At 39.1% G+C, this 16,255-nt stretch overlaps 1 protein-coding gene across 3 annotated transcripts in view; it reads left to right on the top strand.

Moving 5' to 3' along the window:
* Positions 1–16,255, top strand: part of TTC28 (tetratricopeptide repeat domain 28) — an 896,291-nt gene that overhangs the window by 716,670 nt on the left and 163,366 nt on the right. For all 3 annotated transcript variants that reach the window (XM_077160720.1, XM_077160719.1, XM_077160721.1), the window contains one exon: positions 14,574–15,915. In XM_077160720.1, the coding sequence (XP_077016835.1) occupies positions 14,574–15,915 (1,342 nt within the window). The remainder of the gene's footprint in view (positions 1–14,573; positions 15,916–16,255) is intronic.

The following is a 16,255-nucleotide window of genomic DNA, read 5'->3' as shown; positions in this document are numbered from 1 at the left end:
GGCGTGAGAGATGACTCCCAGGGATCAGTTCAACCCTGGCACTGTGGGATGAACAATGCCATCCTGACCAAAAGAGGAAAAAGAAATGTAACAGAGTATCAGTGGCTGAGACAATTCAAATAGAGTTGAGAGGCTGCTCTGGAGGTCACTCTTACACAGCTTCAGTTAGACATTGCTACCTATCATAACTTGCCAAACCCCAACCAAAACCATTCCAGCCAATCCTAAAGAACACCTAGGGCAGTATATAAGATTCTACAAAGGTTCCATGCACTAAGGTAACTTTCCAGAAACCTAAAACCTCCATATCTGTCACTGGACGAGATATCCTGAAACTTAGAGCGGCCAGCCTCTCCAGAATATCAGCTACTTCCATCTTCCTACTCCATATTATTGATAGCCCCTTCCAACATGAAAAAGTCAGAATGGGCATAGCCCAAATACCCCTAAAGAGGGGGATAGAAAGATCAAGGGTGATGGTGGAGTTATACAGAGAAGTAGGGTTTAACAAACAAGTATGATTGTTGAATCATTATATTGGTATTTCTTTTAGTCTCCAGTATCTTAGAGCAGCTAGAAGTAAAAACCTAAAATTGTGAGAATTGTAACCCATATCAAACTCTGAAATCTGTTCTGCAACTAATTGTTGTGCTGTGCTTTGAAATTTATTGCTTTTTTGTATATGTTATTTTTTACAAAAAAGAAAAAGTTGATTGTGATGATAAAATATAAATGGCTAGTGAAAGATAAACCATGCTGTCTTAGTTTCCTAGTTGCTAAAGTAAATACCATACTATGAATTGGCTTAAAGGAAGTTATTAATTCACAGTTTTAAAGCTAGGAAATTTGAGGTATACTTCAAAATTGAGGTATCATTAATGCTATGCTTTCTTCCGAAGACTGTGACATTCTGGGGCTGGCTGACAGCAATCTTTGTGGTTCCGTGGCTTTTCCGTCACATGACAATGTACATGGCAACATCTCTTTCTCTTATTCTGTTGACTTTCAGCTTCTGGCTGTCCCCCCATAGTTTCTGCTTCTGTGTCCAATTCCCTTTGCTTATAAGGAGTTAAACCATATTGGATTAAAGCCCACCCTCATTCAGTTTAGGCACACTTTAATAGTATTGTCAAAGGTCCTCTTTACAAGGAGGACTTCTTTACACAGGACCAGGGATTGGGACCTCAACATGCCTTTTGTGGAGGACATGATTCAACCCCAAACACGTGCTAACACAAATTAAAAGAAAGTTGGGATAACCATATTGATTTCGGACAAAGAATACTTCAAGAACAAGGAAAATTATTAGGACATTACATAATGATAATGGCATCAGTTCTCCAAGAAGTCATGACAGTACTTGATGTGTATATGTCTAAAAGCATAGCACCAAAATAACATGACAAAAACTGACAGCACTGCAAGGAGAAATAGACAAATCCACTATTATAGTTGGAGACTTCCACATACCTCTGTCAGTAATTGACAGATGCAGCAGGCAGAAAGGCAATCAGTAAGGATATAGTTGAACTGAACACTAACAATCAACTGGATCTAATTGACATTTATAGAATATTTCATCCAACAACAGCAGAATATATATTCTTCTCAAGCTCATATGGAACAGTTACAAAGCTAGACCATATTCTAGGCCATAAAACATACTTCAGAAAATTTAAAAGAATAGAAATCATACAATGTGAAATCAGCAACAAAATGATAGCTTAAAAATCCAAAATTTTTTAGAGATTGAATAACATATTTATAAATAACACATGGATTAAAAAAGACTTCTCCAAAGAAATTTAAAATTACTTTGAACTAAATGAAAATGAAAATACAACTTATCAAAATTTGTGGGATCAGAAAAAAAAAAGATCTCAGAAGAAAATTTATAGCACTGAATGTACATATTAGGAAAGGAAAAAGATCTAAAGTTAATAATTTAAGCTTCTGCTTGAGAAAACTCAAAAAATAAAATTAAATTAAATCTGAAGTAAGTAGAAGAAAAGCAATAATAAAAATTAGAGATGAAATTGAAAACAGGAAAACAAAGAAAATCAATGAGACCAAAATATAGTTCTTTGGAAAGATCAAGAAATCGCTTAGCCTGTAGGCCAACCAGGTCAACAAGAAATAAAGAGAGAAAACACAAATTACTAATATCAGAAATTAAAGGATCATCACTATTGACCCTATGGACATTCAAATGATAATAAACTAATATAATAAACAACTCAATGCCCATAAATTTGATAACTTAGATGAAAGGGACCAATTCCTTGAAAGACACAATCTATCAAAACTCACAAAGGGAGGAATAGATTTTCTGGATGATCTTATCTGTTAAAGGAATTGAATCAATAGTTAATAACCTAAAACGTAGTACACCAGGTTCAGATGGTATCACTGGTGAATTCTAGTAATATTTAAGGGTTAAGCAAAACCAATTCTCTGAAATCTCTTCCAGAAATAGAAGCAGAGAGAACACTTCCTAACTCATTCTGTGAGGCCAGCATTACTTTAATATCAAAACCAGACAAAGACACTGCAAAAAAGTAAAATTTTAGACCAGTATCTCTAATGAACATAGATGTAAAACTTCTAAAAAAAAATAATAAATAAAGCAAATTTAATGAAACAAGGTATAAAAAGAATTATATACCACAAGTGTATTAGTCAGGGTTCTCTAGAGAAACAGAATCCACAGGAAATATTTGTAAATATAGAATTTATAAAAGTGTCTCATGTAACCGTGGGAATGTAGAGTCCAAAATCTGTAGAGCAGGCTGTGAAGCTGACAATTTCGATGGAGAGTCTGGAGAGGCTTGCCAGCCAAAGCAGGAGGAGAACCTGTCTTTTCTGAATCCTCCCTAAAAGGCTTCCAGTGATTAGATTAAGCATTAAAGGAGACACTCGCCTTGGCTGATTACAAATGGAATCAGCTGTGGATGCAGCTGACGGACGTGATCATGATTTAATGCTGTGAAATATCCTCATAGCAAATGACAGGCCAGCACTTGCCCAGCCAGACAAACAGGTATTACCACCTGGCCAAGATGACACGTGAACCGGACCATGACAACAAGCAGGTGGGATTTCTTGCAGCTATGCAAGTCTGGTCCAACATTCATAAAACAGTTAATATAATCTATCATTTTAATGGGCTAAAGAAGAAAATTCATATTATCATATTGTTCTAGTTTGCTGGCTGTCAGAATGCAAAATACTAGAAATGGAATGGCTTTTAAAGAGGGGAATTTAATAAGTTGCTAGTTTACAGTTCTAAGGCTGAGAAAATGTCCCAGTTAAAACAAGTTTATAGAAATGTCCAATCAAAGGCATCCAGGGAACAATACCTTCGTTCAAGAAGGCCAGTGAAGTTCAGGGTTTCTCTCTCAAGTAGAAGGGCACATGGCAACACAGCCAGAGTTTCTCCCTCAACTGAAGGGCACATGGCAAACACGGTGTCATCTGCTAGCTTCCTCTCCTGGCTTCCTGTTTCATGAAGCTCCCCAGGAGGTATTTTCCTTCTTCATCTCCAAAGGTTGCTGGCTGGTGGACTCTGCTTCTCATGACTATGTCATTCTGCTCTCTCCAAATCTCTCATTCTCCAAAATGTTTCCTCTTTTATAGGACTCCTGTAAACCAATCAAGACCCACCCAAGGGGTGGAGACATGTTGTTGCCTAATCCAATTTAATAACCACTCTTGATTAGGTTACATCTCCAGAGAGATGATCTAATTACAGATTCAAACATACAATATTGAATAGGGATTATTCTGCCTTTACGAAATGGGATTTTGATTAAAATATGACTTTTCTAGGGCCTACACATCCTTTCAAACCAGCACACATATCAATAGATGCAAAAACATTTGACACAGTCCAATACCCATTCATGACTGAAAAATAATCCCAGCAAACAAGGAACAGAGGGGAATTTCCTCCCCCCTCTCTCTATATAGATACAAAACACTATAGCTAACATCATATATAATATTGAGAAAATAGATGCTATACCTCTAAGATCAGGAACAAGACGAGCCTAGTCAACATCATACTGGAAATACTAACTAATGCAATAAGACAAGAAAAGGAAATTAAAAGTATGCAGATTGGGAAGGAAGAAATAACACTGCCCTTTTTCAAAGATGGCATGATTGTCTATATAGAAAATCCCAAATAACAGACCGAAAACTTCTACAACTAATAAGCAACTATATCTAGGTTGTAGGATACAAGGTCAGTATACAAAAGTCAATTTCTTTCCTATATACCAGCAATGAACAATTGGAATTTGAAATTAAGAACACAATACCATTTACATTAGCACCAAAAAAGCTTTAAATCTAACAAAATATGCATGAGATCTACATGAGGAAAATTTATATTAAAAGCTTATATTATAAAACCCTAATGAAAGAAATCAAAGAAAATCTAAAAAAAATGGAGAGATAGTCCATGTTGATGAATAGGAAGAGTTATTATGATGATGTCATTTCCTCTCAACTTGATCTGTATATTCAGTGTAATCCCAATCAGTATCTCAGGAGCTGTTTTGTTTATATCAACAGAGAGATTCTTAAGTTTGTAGAAAAGGCAAAAGATCCAGGATAGCCAACATAATAAGAAGAACAAAGTCAAGGAGTGATACCATCCAACTTAAGGACTTACTATAAAGCTACAATAATCAAGGCAGTGTGGTATTGTTGAAAGAATAGACAAATTGATCAATTAGAACAAACTAGAGAGCCCAGAGACAGACCCATCTAAATACAGTCAATTAATCTTTGACAAAGGAGCAAAGATAATTCAATGGATAAATTGTATTGGAACAACTGGACATCCACATGCAAAAAAAAAAAATCTACACACTGACTTAATACCTTTTACAAGAATTAACCCAAAATGTATCAGAGACCTAAGTGTAAAGTGCAAAACTATATCAAAACTTCTAGAAAATAATGTGGGAGAAAATCTAGGTGAAGTTTTATTTGGTACAATCCATTTAAAAAAAATTAAGTTGGACTTCATTAAAATTAAAATGTCTGCTCTATGAAGGATGCTGTTAGAGAATAAAAAGACAAGTCACTGACACACACAGATGGAAGAAAGCCATGTGAAGATGGAGGCTGAGATTGGAGTGATGCATCTATGAACCTCGGAGCGCCAAGGATTGCTGACAATCACCAGAAATTAAGAAGAAGCTAGGAATGAGTCTTCTCTAGAGTCCTCAAGGGTATCATGGGCCTGATGACACCTTGATTTTAGACTTCTAGCCTCTGGAACTAGGAGAAAATAAACTTATGTTGCTTTAAGCCACTATTTTATGATAATTTGTTATCTCAGCCCTAGGACACGAATATATTTGCCATCTGTTTATCTCTTTGGTCACACCTTTTGTGCATTTTGTAAATGGGTTGTTTGTTTTCTTATTTTTAAGAGTTCTTTGTATATTTTAGACACAAATCCCTTATCAGATATGGATTTTGCAAATATTTTCTCCCAGTCCATGACTTGTCATAATTGCCAAATACTGGAAGCAACAAAGGTGTTCTTCAGTAGATGATGAATAAATGGTGTTGCATCTATAGAGTGAAATATTATTTGATAATTAAAATAACACTTTCAAGCCATAAAGAGACATAGAGGGACCTTAAATGCATATTAATAAGGTAAGCCAGTCTGAAAAGACTGTATATTGTATTTTCCCAACTATATGACATTCTGGAAAAGGCAAAACTATAGAGACAGTAAAAAGCTTAGTGGTTTCCAGAGTTTCAGGTGTTGAGAGAGTTGAATGAGTGGAGTACAGGAAATTTTTAGGGCAGTGAAACTGTTCTGTAGGACAGTGTAATGGTGAATACATGACATTATGCATTTATCAAAACCAATAGAGTTGTACAACACAGAGAATGAACCCAAATGTAAACTATGGCATTTAGTTAATGCTCTAAAAGAAATGCTCTAAAAAATAAAATATATTAATAATATATAAATAATGAATAAAACATATTTAATATATTAAAGTATATTACAAAGTTAAAAAGAGCAAGAATGAGAAGGAGTGTCCAAAAAGAGGAAGAACAGGAGCCATGAAAAGCCAAAATTGATACTTTTTGAATAAAACCTTTTCTTCCATTCATAAAAATAGTTAATTAAAAAATTAAATTAAAAAATCTAACCAACCCTAGAGTATAAGGATAAACCTCAGTTCACAAGCCTGCTCTGTGTAGGTCCAAGGTAATTGAGTTCAAGTTTACATGTTTTAGTGCTCTCACTTGCTCCAGGGCTAGAATTTAGAGCATCCAGAGATACAGATGGTTCTAATGGCCCTTAGAAAACTGTTAACCGGTATTTCTCACACAGACTTTCCTAGGACACAGCTTGAAATGTAGGCTGTGACAATGGCTCTGAGGGTGATTATAGATGGTACATTCATCAAAATGTGCTAGGTTCTAGTGAGTAACTACAAGCTCTAAATCTTAGTAGCTGAAAGCCACAAAGTAATATTTTCATACAGAGCCTACCACAGGTTCATGCAACCCTCAGGGGCAATTTACTAATCCAGGCTTGCCGTGGCTCCATCTTCCTCTAGCTTTACCAACTGGAACACACAGCTTCCACGGTCTGAGGGGCAGGGGAAGAGAGTGTGGAATATTGTGCATCATTTCTACTCACACACCACGGGGCAGAACAACTTCTCTTGCCCATGCCTATCTTCTCAGAGATAGGGATATGCGGTCTCCCACATAACTGAACCAGGTAGTAGGGGACAGTAGAAAGTCTACCACAGACATACGGAAAAAGGCAGTTCACTCTAGTGAAAGGGATGAGAAAGTCAAGCATAGGGTGCATAGAGCCAGTGAGTTGAGCTGCAGGCCAAGTGGGGCTGTTTCATAGCCATGTTCTCATAGGGGTGGTGAATGGGGATGACTACAGTTGGATCTGGTCTGGAAAGCCTGTAAATGCCTTTTTATTTGGTCTACACTTTATCCTGCAGGCTGGAGGACCCCCAGAAGGTGCTCCAAGGAGGTGGCACTTGTCCAGCTTTCAGAGGCTCAGCTCAAGGGAGGAGCAGAAGTGGCTATCTCAGCATTTCAGTGATTATACCCCAGGCACTTGGAACAAAAGAAATGTTTGTTTCATATTGAAACCACCCCCCTGTAACATTCTCTGCATTGTTAACTTATGAGGGTGCCTCCCACCTCTTATTGTGATCCAGAATGAAAACCAGGCATGCTTTACTTTTTCCAAACAGTGACTAATGGCAGGGCTTGGCCAAGCAGGCCCAGGATATTTTTCACTCTGCTTTGGGCTTCCTACCAAGTTCTCTCGCAGTGGCTGGGGAGGCCTGTGCCTAGCACTTCCTGCCTCATCATCCATCACTGGAGATTCCCTCTCCAGCCACTTTCTTTTTAATAATTTTAATTATTACTTCCTCTACCTCATAGCAGGATTAATCTTTACCACTACCTCAGGGTTTACAGCTGTTTCTGAGCTATTCACCTGTAGTCTTGGTCTCTAAACTGTCTGAGGGAAATAGGAAGTGGAGGCAAGGGCGAAGATAGCAAAATATTCGTGGGCTCCATTGGGCTCCAGATCCGCTTCTTGTCACTGGTCATTTGACCCAGGCTTTTGTATTGGTGGCTGGAGGGGCCTACAGTAGAACTGCCTTTGCTCCCAGGTAGCCTCAAGGGGTCCTGAGGGTCCTGGAATTTAGCAATTAGGACCTCTCTATTTCTCTGTTGACTGCATTTTATTTCCTCCAAGTTTGGTTAAAAAGATACGTAGTTTCCAGAAAAATGTGTGAGAGGGAGAGGAAGGTAGTGTCAGTAGGGATTTCCTCAACCTCATTACAATGGGCTTGAAATTGAATTGAAACAGAAGGGAAAGGCAATTGGGATCTGGGACAGAATTGCCACTGAGCTCACAATGTCATTGAAGACATCCTAAATTGCTGTTGAAGCAAAAGAAGATAACAGGCTAGTAACTTAAATTATTCTTTGGAGGAATAGGAAGAGTCTGGTAGGTTTGGTAGGAAAAAGTAGACAGATGTAATTAAGATGAAATTATCAAATAAGAGACACATGATGGCCCAAGAGTTCTCTAAAGGTGATGGCCAACACAGATAATTCCATCTAGTTCCTTCTACTACATTTGTGAGTCTCTTAAGATTTTCTCTTGTCTGATGTATATTTCTCTACTCTGTCAATACAAATTTAGACAGATAACCAATCAGCTCTTATATATCTGCCACAAGTTTGGCTTGCCACAAAAGTATGCTAATGTTGATAAAGAAGAATGAGCAAAAAATCATGTCTAGTTTTCACTAGAAGGCATTCCTCCTAGTAGGTACTGCAGGTACTCCTGAGGATGATAAACCTAGGTTCCAGTACCCAACCATGCTACTTCAAGCTGTACGAGCCTGACTATGTTCTTCAATCTTTTGAGCCTCAGGGACTAGAATATCAACCTCACAGAGTTTTTCTGAGGCGTGAATGAGATGAGCTCTCAGGAAAAGTTTGCCTATCAGAAAGACATTTGTAGCTGAAGTCATATAATAAATACTTTTGGAATTACCTCTATTTAAAAAACAATATGTACCTCTGCTGTCCTTTCCTGGTAAAAATAATGAAGATTTGTCTCCAGGTACATAAATAGTAATCTGAAATTGAATTAGATAAGACATTTAAGACATGTGGTTGTTCTTCTCACATAGAGTACTTTGCTTTCATGCCTTTGACTCTAGCCATCTGTTTACTAAATGTGTTTGTCCCCTCCTCCCCATCCCAAGCTTTAAAATATTTTAAGTACAATATAGAAAAACTAGATGTGAGAACTTGAGAGAGAGAGGGTTCAAGGAACCTAAAGATGTTTAAAGGTTGGAGTAATGGGCCCTCTGGGAGGACCTGAGACCACTTCTCCAGATGCAGAGAGGATTGGGAGGAACAGTCACAGGTATGCAGTGGTGTTTCTGTGGGGTGGTTTTTCTCAAGTGTTTTTACCATCCTCTACCCTGCCTCACTGATAGATATAAAATATCTCCCTATCTTTTAAGATAATTTGAAATTAAAGGTAAACCTAAATATCATGGCTATGGACAAAGCACTGCATTGTTTTCTGTCTACACATGTCCCATTCCTGGCCTTGAAAAGGACATACAGCCTAGTGAAGCTGTAGAGGCTGGTGACCAGCTCATTTCTTTCTCTAAGTACCCACAGAGAAAGATAGAAAGAAAAATAGAGAAATGCACTTAAACATCCATATCAGAACTTAGCTATGAGGAAAAGTTTCCTGACTTCAAAAGGGGCTCTAGATGAATCTGTCACATACCTCTCTGCATATCTTTATTACTTGATTTAGCTTTCTATTATGGACATTTTCATACACACAGACACTCACACACACACACACACACACACAAGGTAGACAGAATAATAAGATGAGCCCTCACATAAACCTACCCCCCTATAACAACTAGCAACATTTTGCTAATCTAGTTCTGTCTATTGTTAAAAGCACTCACATATTCATACTCCACCTCCTCCCAATGGAGTATTTTTAAAGCAAATTGTAAACGCCATGTAATTTCATCTGCAAATATCTTTAGGACATAAGAACTTTTAAAACTACTGGCCCATATCACACCTATCAAGACTAGTAACAATTTCTTCATTTCTTCTGCTAACCTTTAAAGCAGATGGGCTGTTATGGTCAAAGGCATATGGGTCAAGGAGTCCTTTCTCTGCTTTCCTACTAACTCACTTCCTCTGACTGGGCCTTGACTGTATCATTTATAAAGCGAACCTGTGAGGGCCTCCTTTAGTACCTAAATCCTGTGGTTCCTCTGAGGATAGCTGCTGAATTGTCTAGGATGGCAGAGAACTCATGCTATTTATAGGCAAAGGGAAAAGATAGGTGAGCTCTTAAAGCCCCTTTTGGACTGTGCACTATTAATACTAGCACTATTAATAATCAGAAGAATAATATTTTCCATAAAAGAGAAGAGTGTTTCCATTGTTTGTGGAGATTCACTGAGGCCCTACTTGCAGAGAATTCACAAAAGATAAAGCAGCCAGAATTCCCCATGAAAATGCTGAATGTTCTAGTTTTAGTGGAAATGTTTGTTCCTGACTTGTTACTGGCTCCTGTTCATGCCTCTCTTGGCCTTTGCTGGTGGTGGTTAAGAATCAAAGCAAAATGGTTCGAGCACTTACAATGTCCCAGACACCTGTCTAGCTTTTCAAACATGATCTCATGTGAATCTCTCGATAGCCCTCATAAGTAGGTATTATTATTCCCATGGCAGTGACCTTCCTGACCCACAGGTGGAAGCCTACTGTGGTGATATATATTCATAACCTTGTGAGAACTCAGCTTGGTGAGGATCTTCTGCCCCACTAATCTTCATTTAATTCCCCTCCCTGCAGCACATTGTCACCTAGCACGCCCCTGCTGACAGGCCCTCTGTAAGTCTTCATCTGAGTGACAGCCCTGGAAAATCAAGCTGTGGTCTCGAAAGGGAAGGAGGATCTGCATATTATCTCCTCAGCATGTGCAGTCACTCTGCTGGCAGCTCTCAGGGCCACTTTTATTTTGCCTCAACAAAGAGAAAGGCTGCCAAGAATAGGTAATATTCCATTCAGAATTCTGCAGGCTGGCAGCAGAGGGGGTAGCGGCCACACAGGGCAGATGAAGAAAACTCCCCGTCTCAGCCACATCCATCTCCTCTTACCCTTCCTGTGCATGCAAGTCTTTGTTTTGAGAATCTTCCTGTGATCCTTTATAGGCCCTTGGAAGTGTAAGATGAGAAGAAAGGGGAGAAGAGGAGAGTGTGTGAGGGAAGCTGGCTGGAGTTCAGATCATCTTGCCATGACCAGCAGGCAGTTTCTTTCACAAATCAATGAACCCTGGGCAGCCATTATTGTCCTAACTGTTCCCTATTAACTAGCCCAGGCTCTTAAGGCCATGACAGTAAGAGAAATAGAATTCCTTTCCTTTCTCTCACCCCTTGAATGCTGGTCATGCATATCACTTTATCATATTATCGTTTACAAACCATATTGCTATATACACTATAATGCTTCTTGTACCATTTCTTTGAGATGGTTACAAATTAACTTTATTAATAAATAAAAACCACCAAAAGCTTTTCAATTAAAAAAACATAAAGAAACAAAGACTCAGAGACATTAAGTGACTGTCTCAAAGACACTCAACTGAATGAGTCAGGAGCCAGGCTTATAAAACAGGATTTCTGATTTTGAGTCCTAATTTTTTCCATTATACTGTTCCTTCCAGATACTTACCAGATTCCAGGGCCATGAGGTGTATATGCAGTTGGAGGCAGGGTTAGGGTCAGCCAGGAGCCTTTTGTCTTTGGTGATAAGAGGGCATGAAAACAAGGTCCCTCTAATTCCCTTCTCTTAGGGTCTCATTGCCTGATTTTCACACTGCTTCTTATCTCTTTTCATCATCATTTTAGCAACCAGCAAGTAATCATATTGGCTTAAGTATTGCAATAAAATCCAAAAGCTGTGGGAAAAAATCATTGCAAAGGCATCTGCATGGAAGAAAATGTTCAGAGGGAGATGTGGGCACTTATGCTCCCAGCCTCAGTTCTGGCTTGGCTCATAACTAGGGACTCGGCCAGAGAAAAATTCTGACCTCCTTTGTGGAAAAGAAAAAGCTAAGACAAAAGGGAAGTAAATGATTCATTTTTTCTAAGGATACTTGATAATTTGGAATGTAAACATTTTTCCTTTGGATAAAAGCAGTTTAGGGGACAGGCCATGGTGGCTCAGCAGGCATAGTTGTTGCCTGCCATGCCAGAGACCCGGGTTCAATTTCCGGTGCCTGCCCATGCAAAAAAAGGGGTAATTTAGGACCAGCCAGCTTAACGTTAAATTCAAGTCTTTAGTCTAATCTGTTCCTGTCACTGATAACTTTTCACCATTAAAGGGGTTTCACACGTGATGTTTTGGGTATTTCATCTTGGGCCACTTGGAGTTTCTAATCTTGAGACAGAAGAAACTGATCCTTCTGGCGGACTTCTAGGATGCAGGTGACATGTCCAACCCAGGGAGGTTGACAGACCAATCTCCAGGAATAGTACTTCTTTTATTGTATTCAAAAATACTTTCTGTAAATTTTAAACCAAGGCTTATGTGTTTACCATAGAAAAGATATATAAACTACAGATAAGAAAAAAGTTACCTAAAGATGACTAGTATTAATATTTAAATAAATTTTATTCTATACATATATGTATAAATATAAATATATATGTACACATCCATTCTACTTGTTTTTATTGAAATAGTATTTTTTAGTCATATATTCCCTTTTATAGAATGAACTTCTTCTCATGTCAATAAATAAGCCTCTACTTTATCATTTGGCACCATGATTTTCCATTGTATGGATGTTCCATGATTAATTTAGTTATTTTTAATACTCATGCAAAAAAAAGTAAACAGAAGAATTATCACAGTTTGTCAGATCTCTACACTAGAAATTCCGTTTCCTGGAGACATGCAATGATTTCAGGAACTACTATTTGAATGTCACTCTACACCCACACATGCAGTATTTCATTTGATCTCCCTCCCACCTTCTCAGGTTGGTACCATGATTATTATTTTCTTCATTTCATAGAAAAACAAAATGAAGCTCAGAGATGCTAAAGGATTTATTCAATTCCCTAAGTTCAGTTAATGTCAAAGAGAGGGCTGGGAGCGGTGCAACAGTGGCTCAGTGGCAGAATTCTTGCCTGCCATGCTGGAGACCTGGGTTCAATTCTTGGAGCCTGTCCATTCCAAAAAAAAAAAAAAAAGAGAGAGAGAGAGAGGACTGGGCCCAGAAGCTAGGCCCATCTCCTGTGGCAGGGCAGTCCTCCCCATGTAGGACAGCCAGGGCAGTTGGACCAATAGGGCTGACGCAGGCTCCCTACTCTCGCTCCCCTCTTCAGCATGTATCATGTTGATGATTTGTTTCATGACTATCTTCCTTACAAACCCAGTGGGCTCTCTGAAGGCAGAGATGACTGTTTTCACTTCCCTTCTACCCCTGCTGCTCACCACAAGCCGAGTGAGTGAGTAAGTGAATGAATGTCATAAAATCAAGCAAATTGCTGAGGCTGGATTTTGACAGCTTTCTTTTCTAGATGCCTCTATTTTCAGTTCAGATGTTTTAACAAGAACCCATCTTAGTGTTGTGAATGTTTGTACTTCTGCATGTTTTGGTCAGCTCTTAAAAGCTCACACACTGATATATGGAAAACTGTGCTCAAAACCAAAGGCAAGGAGAAAGCTTTCCAATACTTTCCACCCCAGCCCTAACTGGCATGAGCCAGGCTTTCCTTTAAGCTACCATCTGAGTTACTTTTGTGATATCCTTCATTTGGAACTACTTGATAATTATGATATTTAAGATATACCTCATTTTGAACTGTTGAAAAAACAAAAGCCTAGTTTAGCAGCTATCCCATAGTTTCTGAGTATTGTTTGAAGTGCTGTTATCATTGATTGTAAAAACAGTGTAGCAGAATTAAAAGAAATTTTTGAGCAAAAAACACCTGAATCCTTACCTAACAAAGAAACCATTTTTATTTTTACATAATGTCATCAAGGTCTGTCTGTGTGCATGCATTTATTTTCATAGTTGTCACAGAGAATATGCAATATTGTTTCCTGCTTTTTCCAGTTAACATTAATATAAGAACAGTTTTTCCATTTTTCTGTATAGACTTCATAATTACATTTTTAATGACTACAGAATCCTTTATTGAGTTGATATAACAAAATGAATTTATATCCTCCCCAGTATTCGGCATCTGAGATGGTTTTGATTTTCCACTAAACCTTGGTGCTGCAGTACAGATTACAGTGCAGGAACTTTCATACTGGTTGAATGGTTTCCTGAGGATTCCTTGCCGTGGGTAGAACTGCAAGGTTCAAGTGTGGACATTTTTGTGGATCTTGCCATTTTGCTTCTCCCAAGGTTGTTCTGGTTATTGTGTTTACTGATTTCAATGAAACCTCATCAGTATAGGTTTTTGTTTGCTAATTTAGTAGAAATAAAATGGTACTTCAGAGTTGCTTTATTTTGCATTTCTTTGTTTATTAAAAGAGAATGGCATTTTTCCCCTGTGTTTATCTTTCTATTTCCTTGGATGTAAGGTGTCTGCTTACACTTACAGTTCTTTGCCTATTTCTGGAAATTGAGGTCTTGATATTTTTAATGAAAAAAAGTGAAATTTCTGTATGTAATAGCTGTTGAACTTTTCCCTGTGTGTTTCACATATTGTCTACAGTTATATTTGCCTTTTAATTTTAGATATAGGTAGTACAAAAAATTTATTTTTGTAATCAAATCTGTCTGGGTTTTTTTCTGTTCCTTCAAAGCTTAAAGCTATGCTCCCTCTGGAGAGATGATAAATATTTAATTCTACCTTCTGCTACTTTAAATTCTTGAGTTCATCTGGATTGTATTTTAGCATAAACTGAGTTGCAGAGTACATGTTTTTTCCAAATTGCTAATCAGGTATTCCAATCTTTTTTTTCAGGGATAATATACCAGATGAAAGGTGACTATGACACTGCGCTGAAGCTCCACAAGACCCACCTGTGCATCGCACAGGAGCTGAGCGATTATGCTGCCCAGGGCCGCGCCTATGGAAACATGGGCAACGCCTACAACGCTCTGGGCATGTATGACCAAGCTGTCAAGTACCACCGGCAGGAGCTTCAGATCTCCATGGAAGTGAATGACCGCGCCTCACAGGCCTCCACCCACGGGAACCTGGCTGTGGCCTACCAGGCCCTGGGTGCCCATGACCGGGCCCTGCAGCACTATCAGAACCACCTGAACATTGCCTGGGAGCTGCGGGACATCCAAAGTGAGGCCCGGGCCCTCAGCAACTTGGGCAACTTCCATTGCTCTCGGGGAGAGTATGTCCAGGCTGCCCCCTATTATGAGCAGTATCTCCGGCTTGCTGCCGACCTTCAGGACATGGAAGGAGAAGGGAAGGTCTGCCACAATCTCGGCTATGCCCATTACTGCCTTGGAAATTACCAGGAGGCGGTGAAGTACTATGAACAGGATCTGGCTCTGGCCAAAGACCTTCATGACAAATTGAGCCAAGCAAAAGCCTACTGCAACTTGGGCCTAGCATTCAAGGCTCTGCTGAATTTCAGTAAAGCTGAAGAGTGTCAGAAGTATCTACTGTCCCTAGCCCAGTCCCTGAATAATTCCCAGGCTAAATTTCGAGCCCTAGGGAACTTGGGTGATATATTCATCTGTAAAAAAGATGTAAATGGTGCAATAAAATTCTATGAGCAGCAGCTGGGCTTAGCTCACCATGCAAATGACAGAAGACTAGAGGCCAGTGCATATGCAGCCCTGGGCACAGCATACCGAATGATCCAAAAGTATGACAAGGCCTTGGGTTACCACACGCAGGAACTGGAGGTATATCAGGAACTTAGTGACTTGCCAGGGGAGTGCAGAGCCCATGGGCATCTGGCCGCTGTCTACATGGCCCTTGGGAAATACACAATGGCCTTCAAGTGTTATGAGGAACAGCTGGATCTAGGGCAAAAGCTGAAAGATCCAAGTCTAGAAGCCCAAGTCTATGGCAATATGGGCATCACAAAGATGAACATGAATGTGATGGAAGAAGCCATCGGCTACTTTGAGCAGCAGCTGGCCATGCTGCAACAGCTAAGTGGAAACGAATCTGTGCTGGACAGGGGCCGGGCCTACGGCAACCTGGGGGATTGCTATGAGGCCCTGGGTGACTATGAGGAAGCTATCAAATACTATGAACAGTATTTATCTGTTGCCCAAAGTCTGAATCGCATGCAAGACCAAGCCAAGGCTTACCGGGGCCTAGGAAATGGACACAGGTAAAAATGAGTAAGGACAAATGTGACTGAAAAATCTGCAAAAAGAGTAGTTGTGACAGTAATGGCAACTTAATGTCTGTGTGGCAGTTTATTAACTACAGTGCATTTTCATAGAGATCATCTCAATTGATTCTTCCAATAAGTGTGAATTAAGTGGGCTGTATGATGATCTCTGTGTCATGTTAGAAGAATTGAGGCCCAAAGAGTTTGGGTTAATGCCCTAGATTACACAGCTGGAAAGGGACAACTGAAGGTCAAACTCAGGGCTCTTTGACTCCAAATGTCATGACTTTTTGATTACATCATAATGGGAAGGATTAAAGAGATAATGGGAATGGGA

Source organism: Tamandua tetradactyla, chromosome 5, assembly GCF_023851605.1.
Source record: "Tamandua tetradactyla isolate mTamTet1 chromosome 5, mTamTet1.pri, whole genome shotgun sequence".
Classification (NCBI taxonomy): Eukaryota; Metazoa; Chordata; class Mammalia; order Pilosa; family Myrmecophagidae; genus Tamandua; species Tamandua tetradactyla.
Note: the sequence above shows the minus strand (reverse complement) of the source record. Positions and strands in the feature narration are given on the sequence as shown.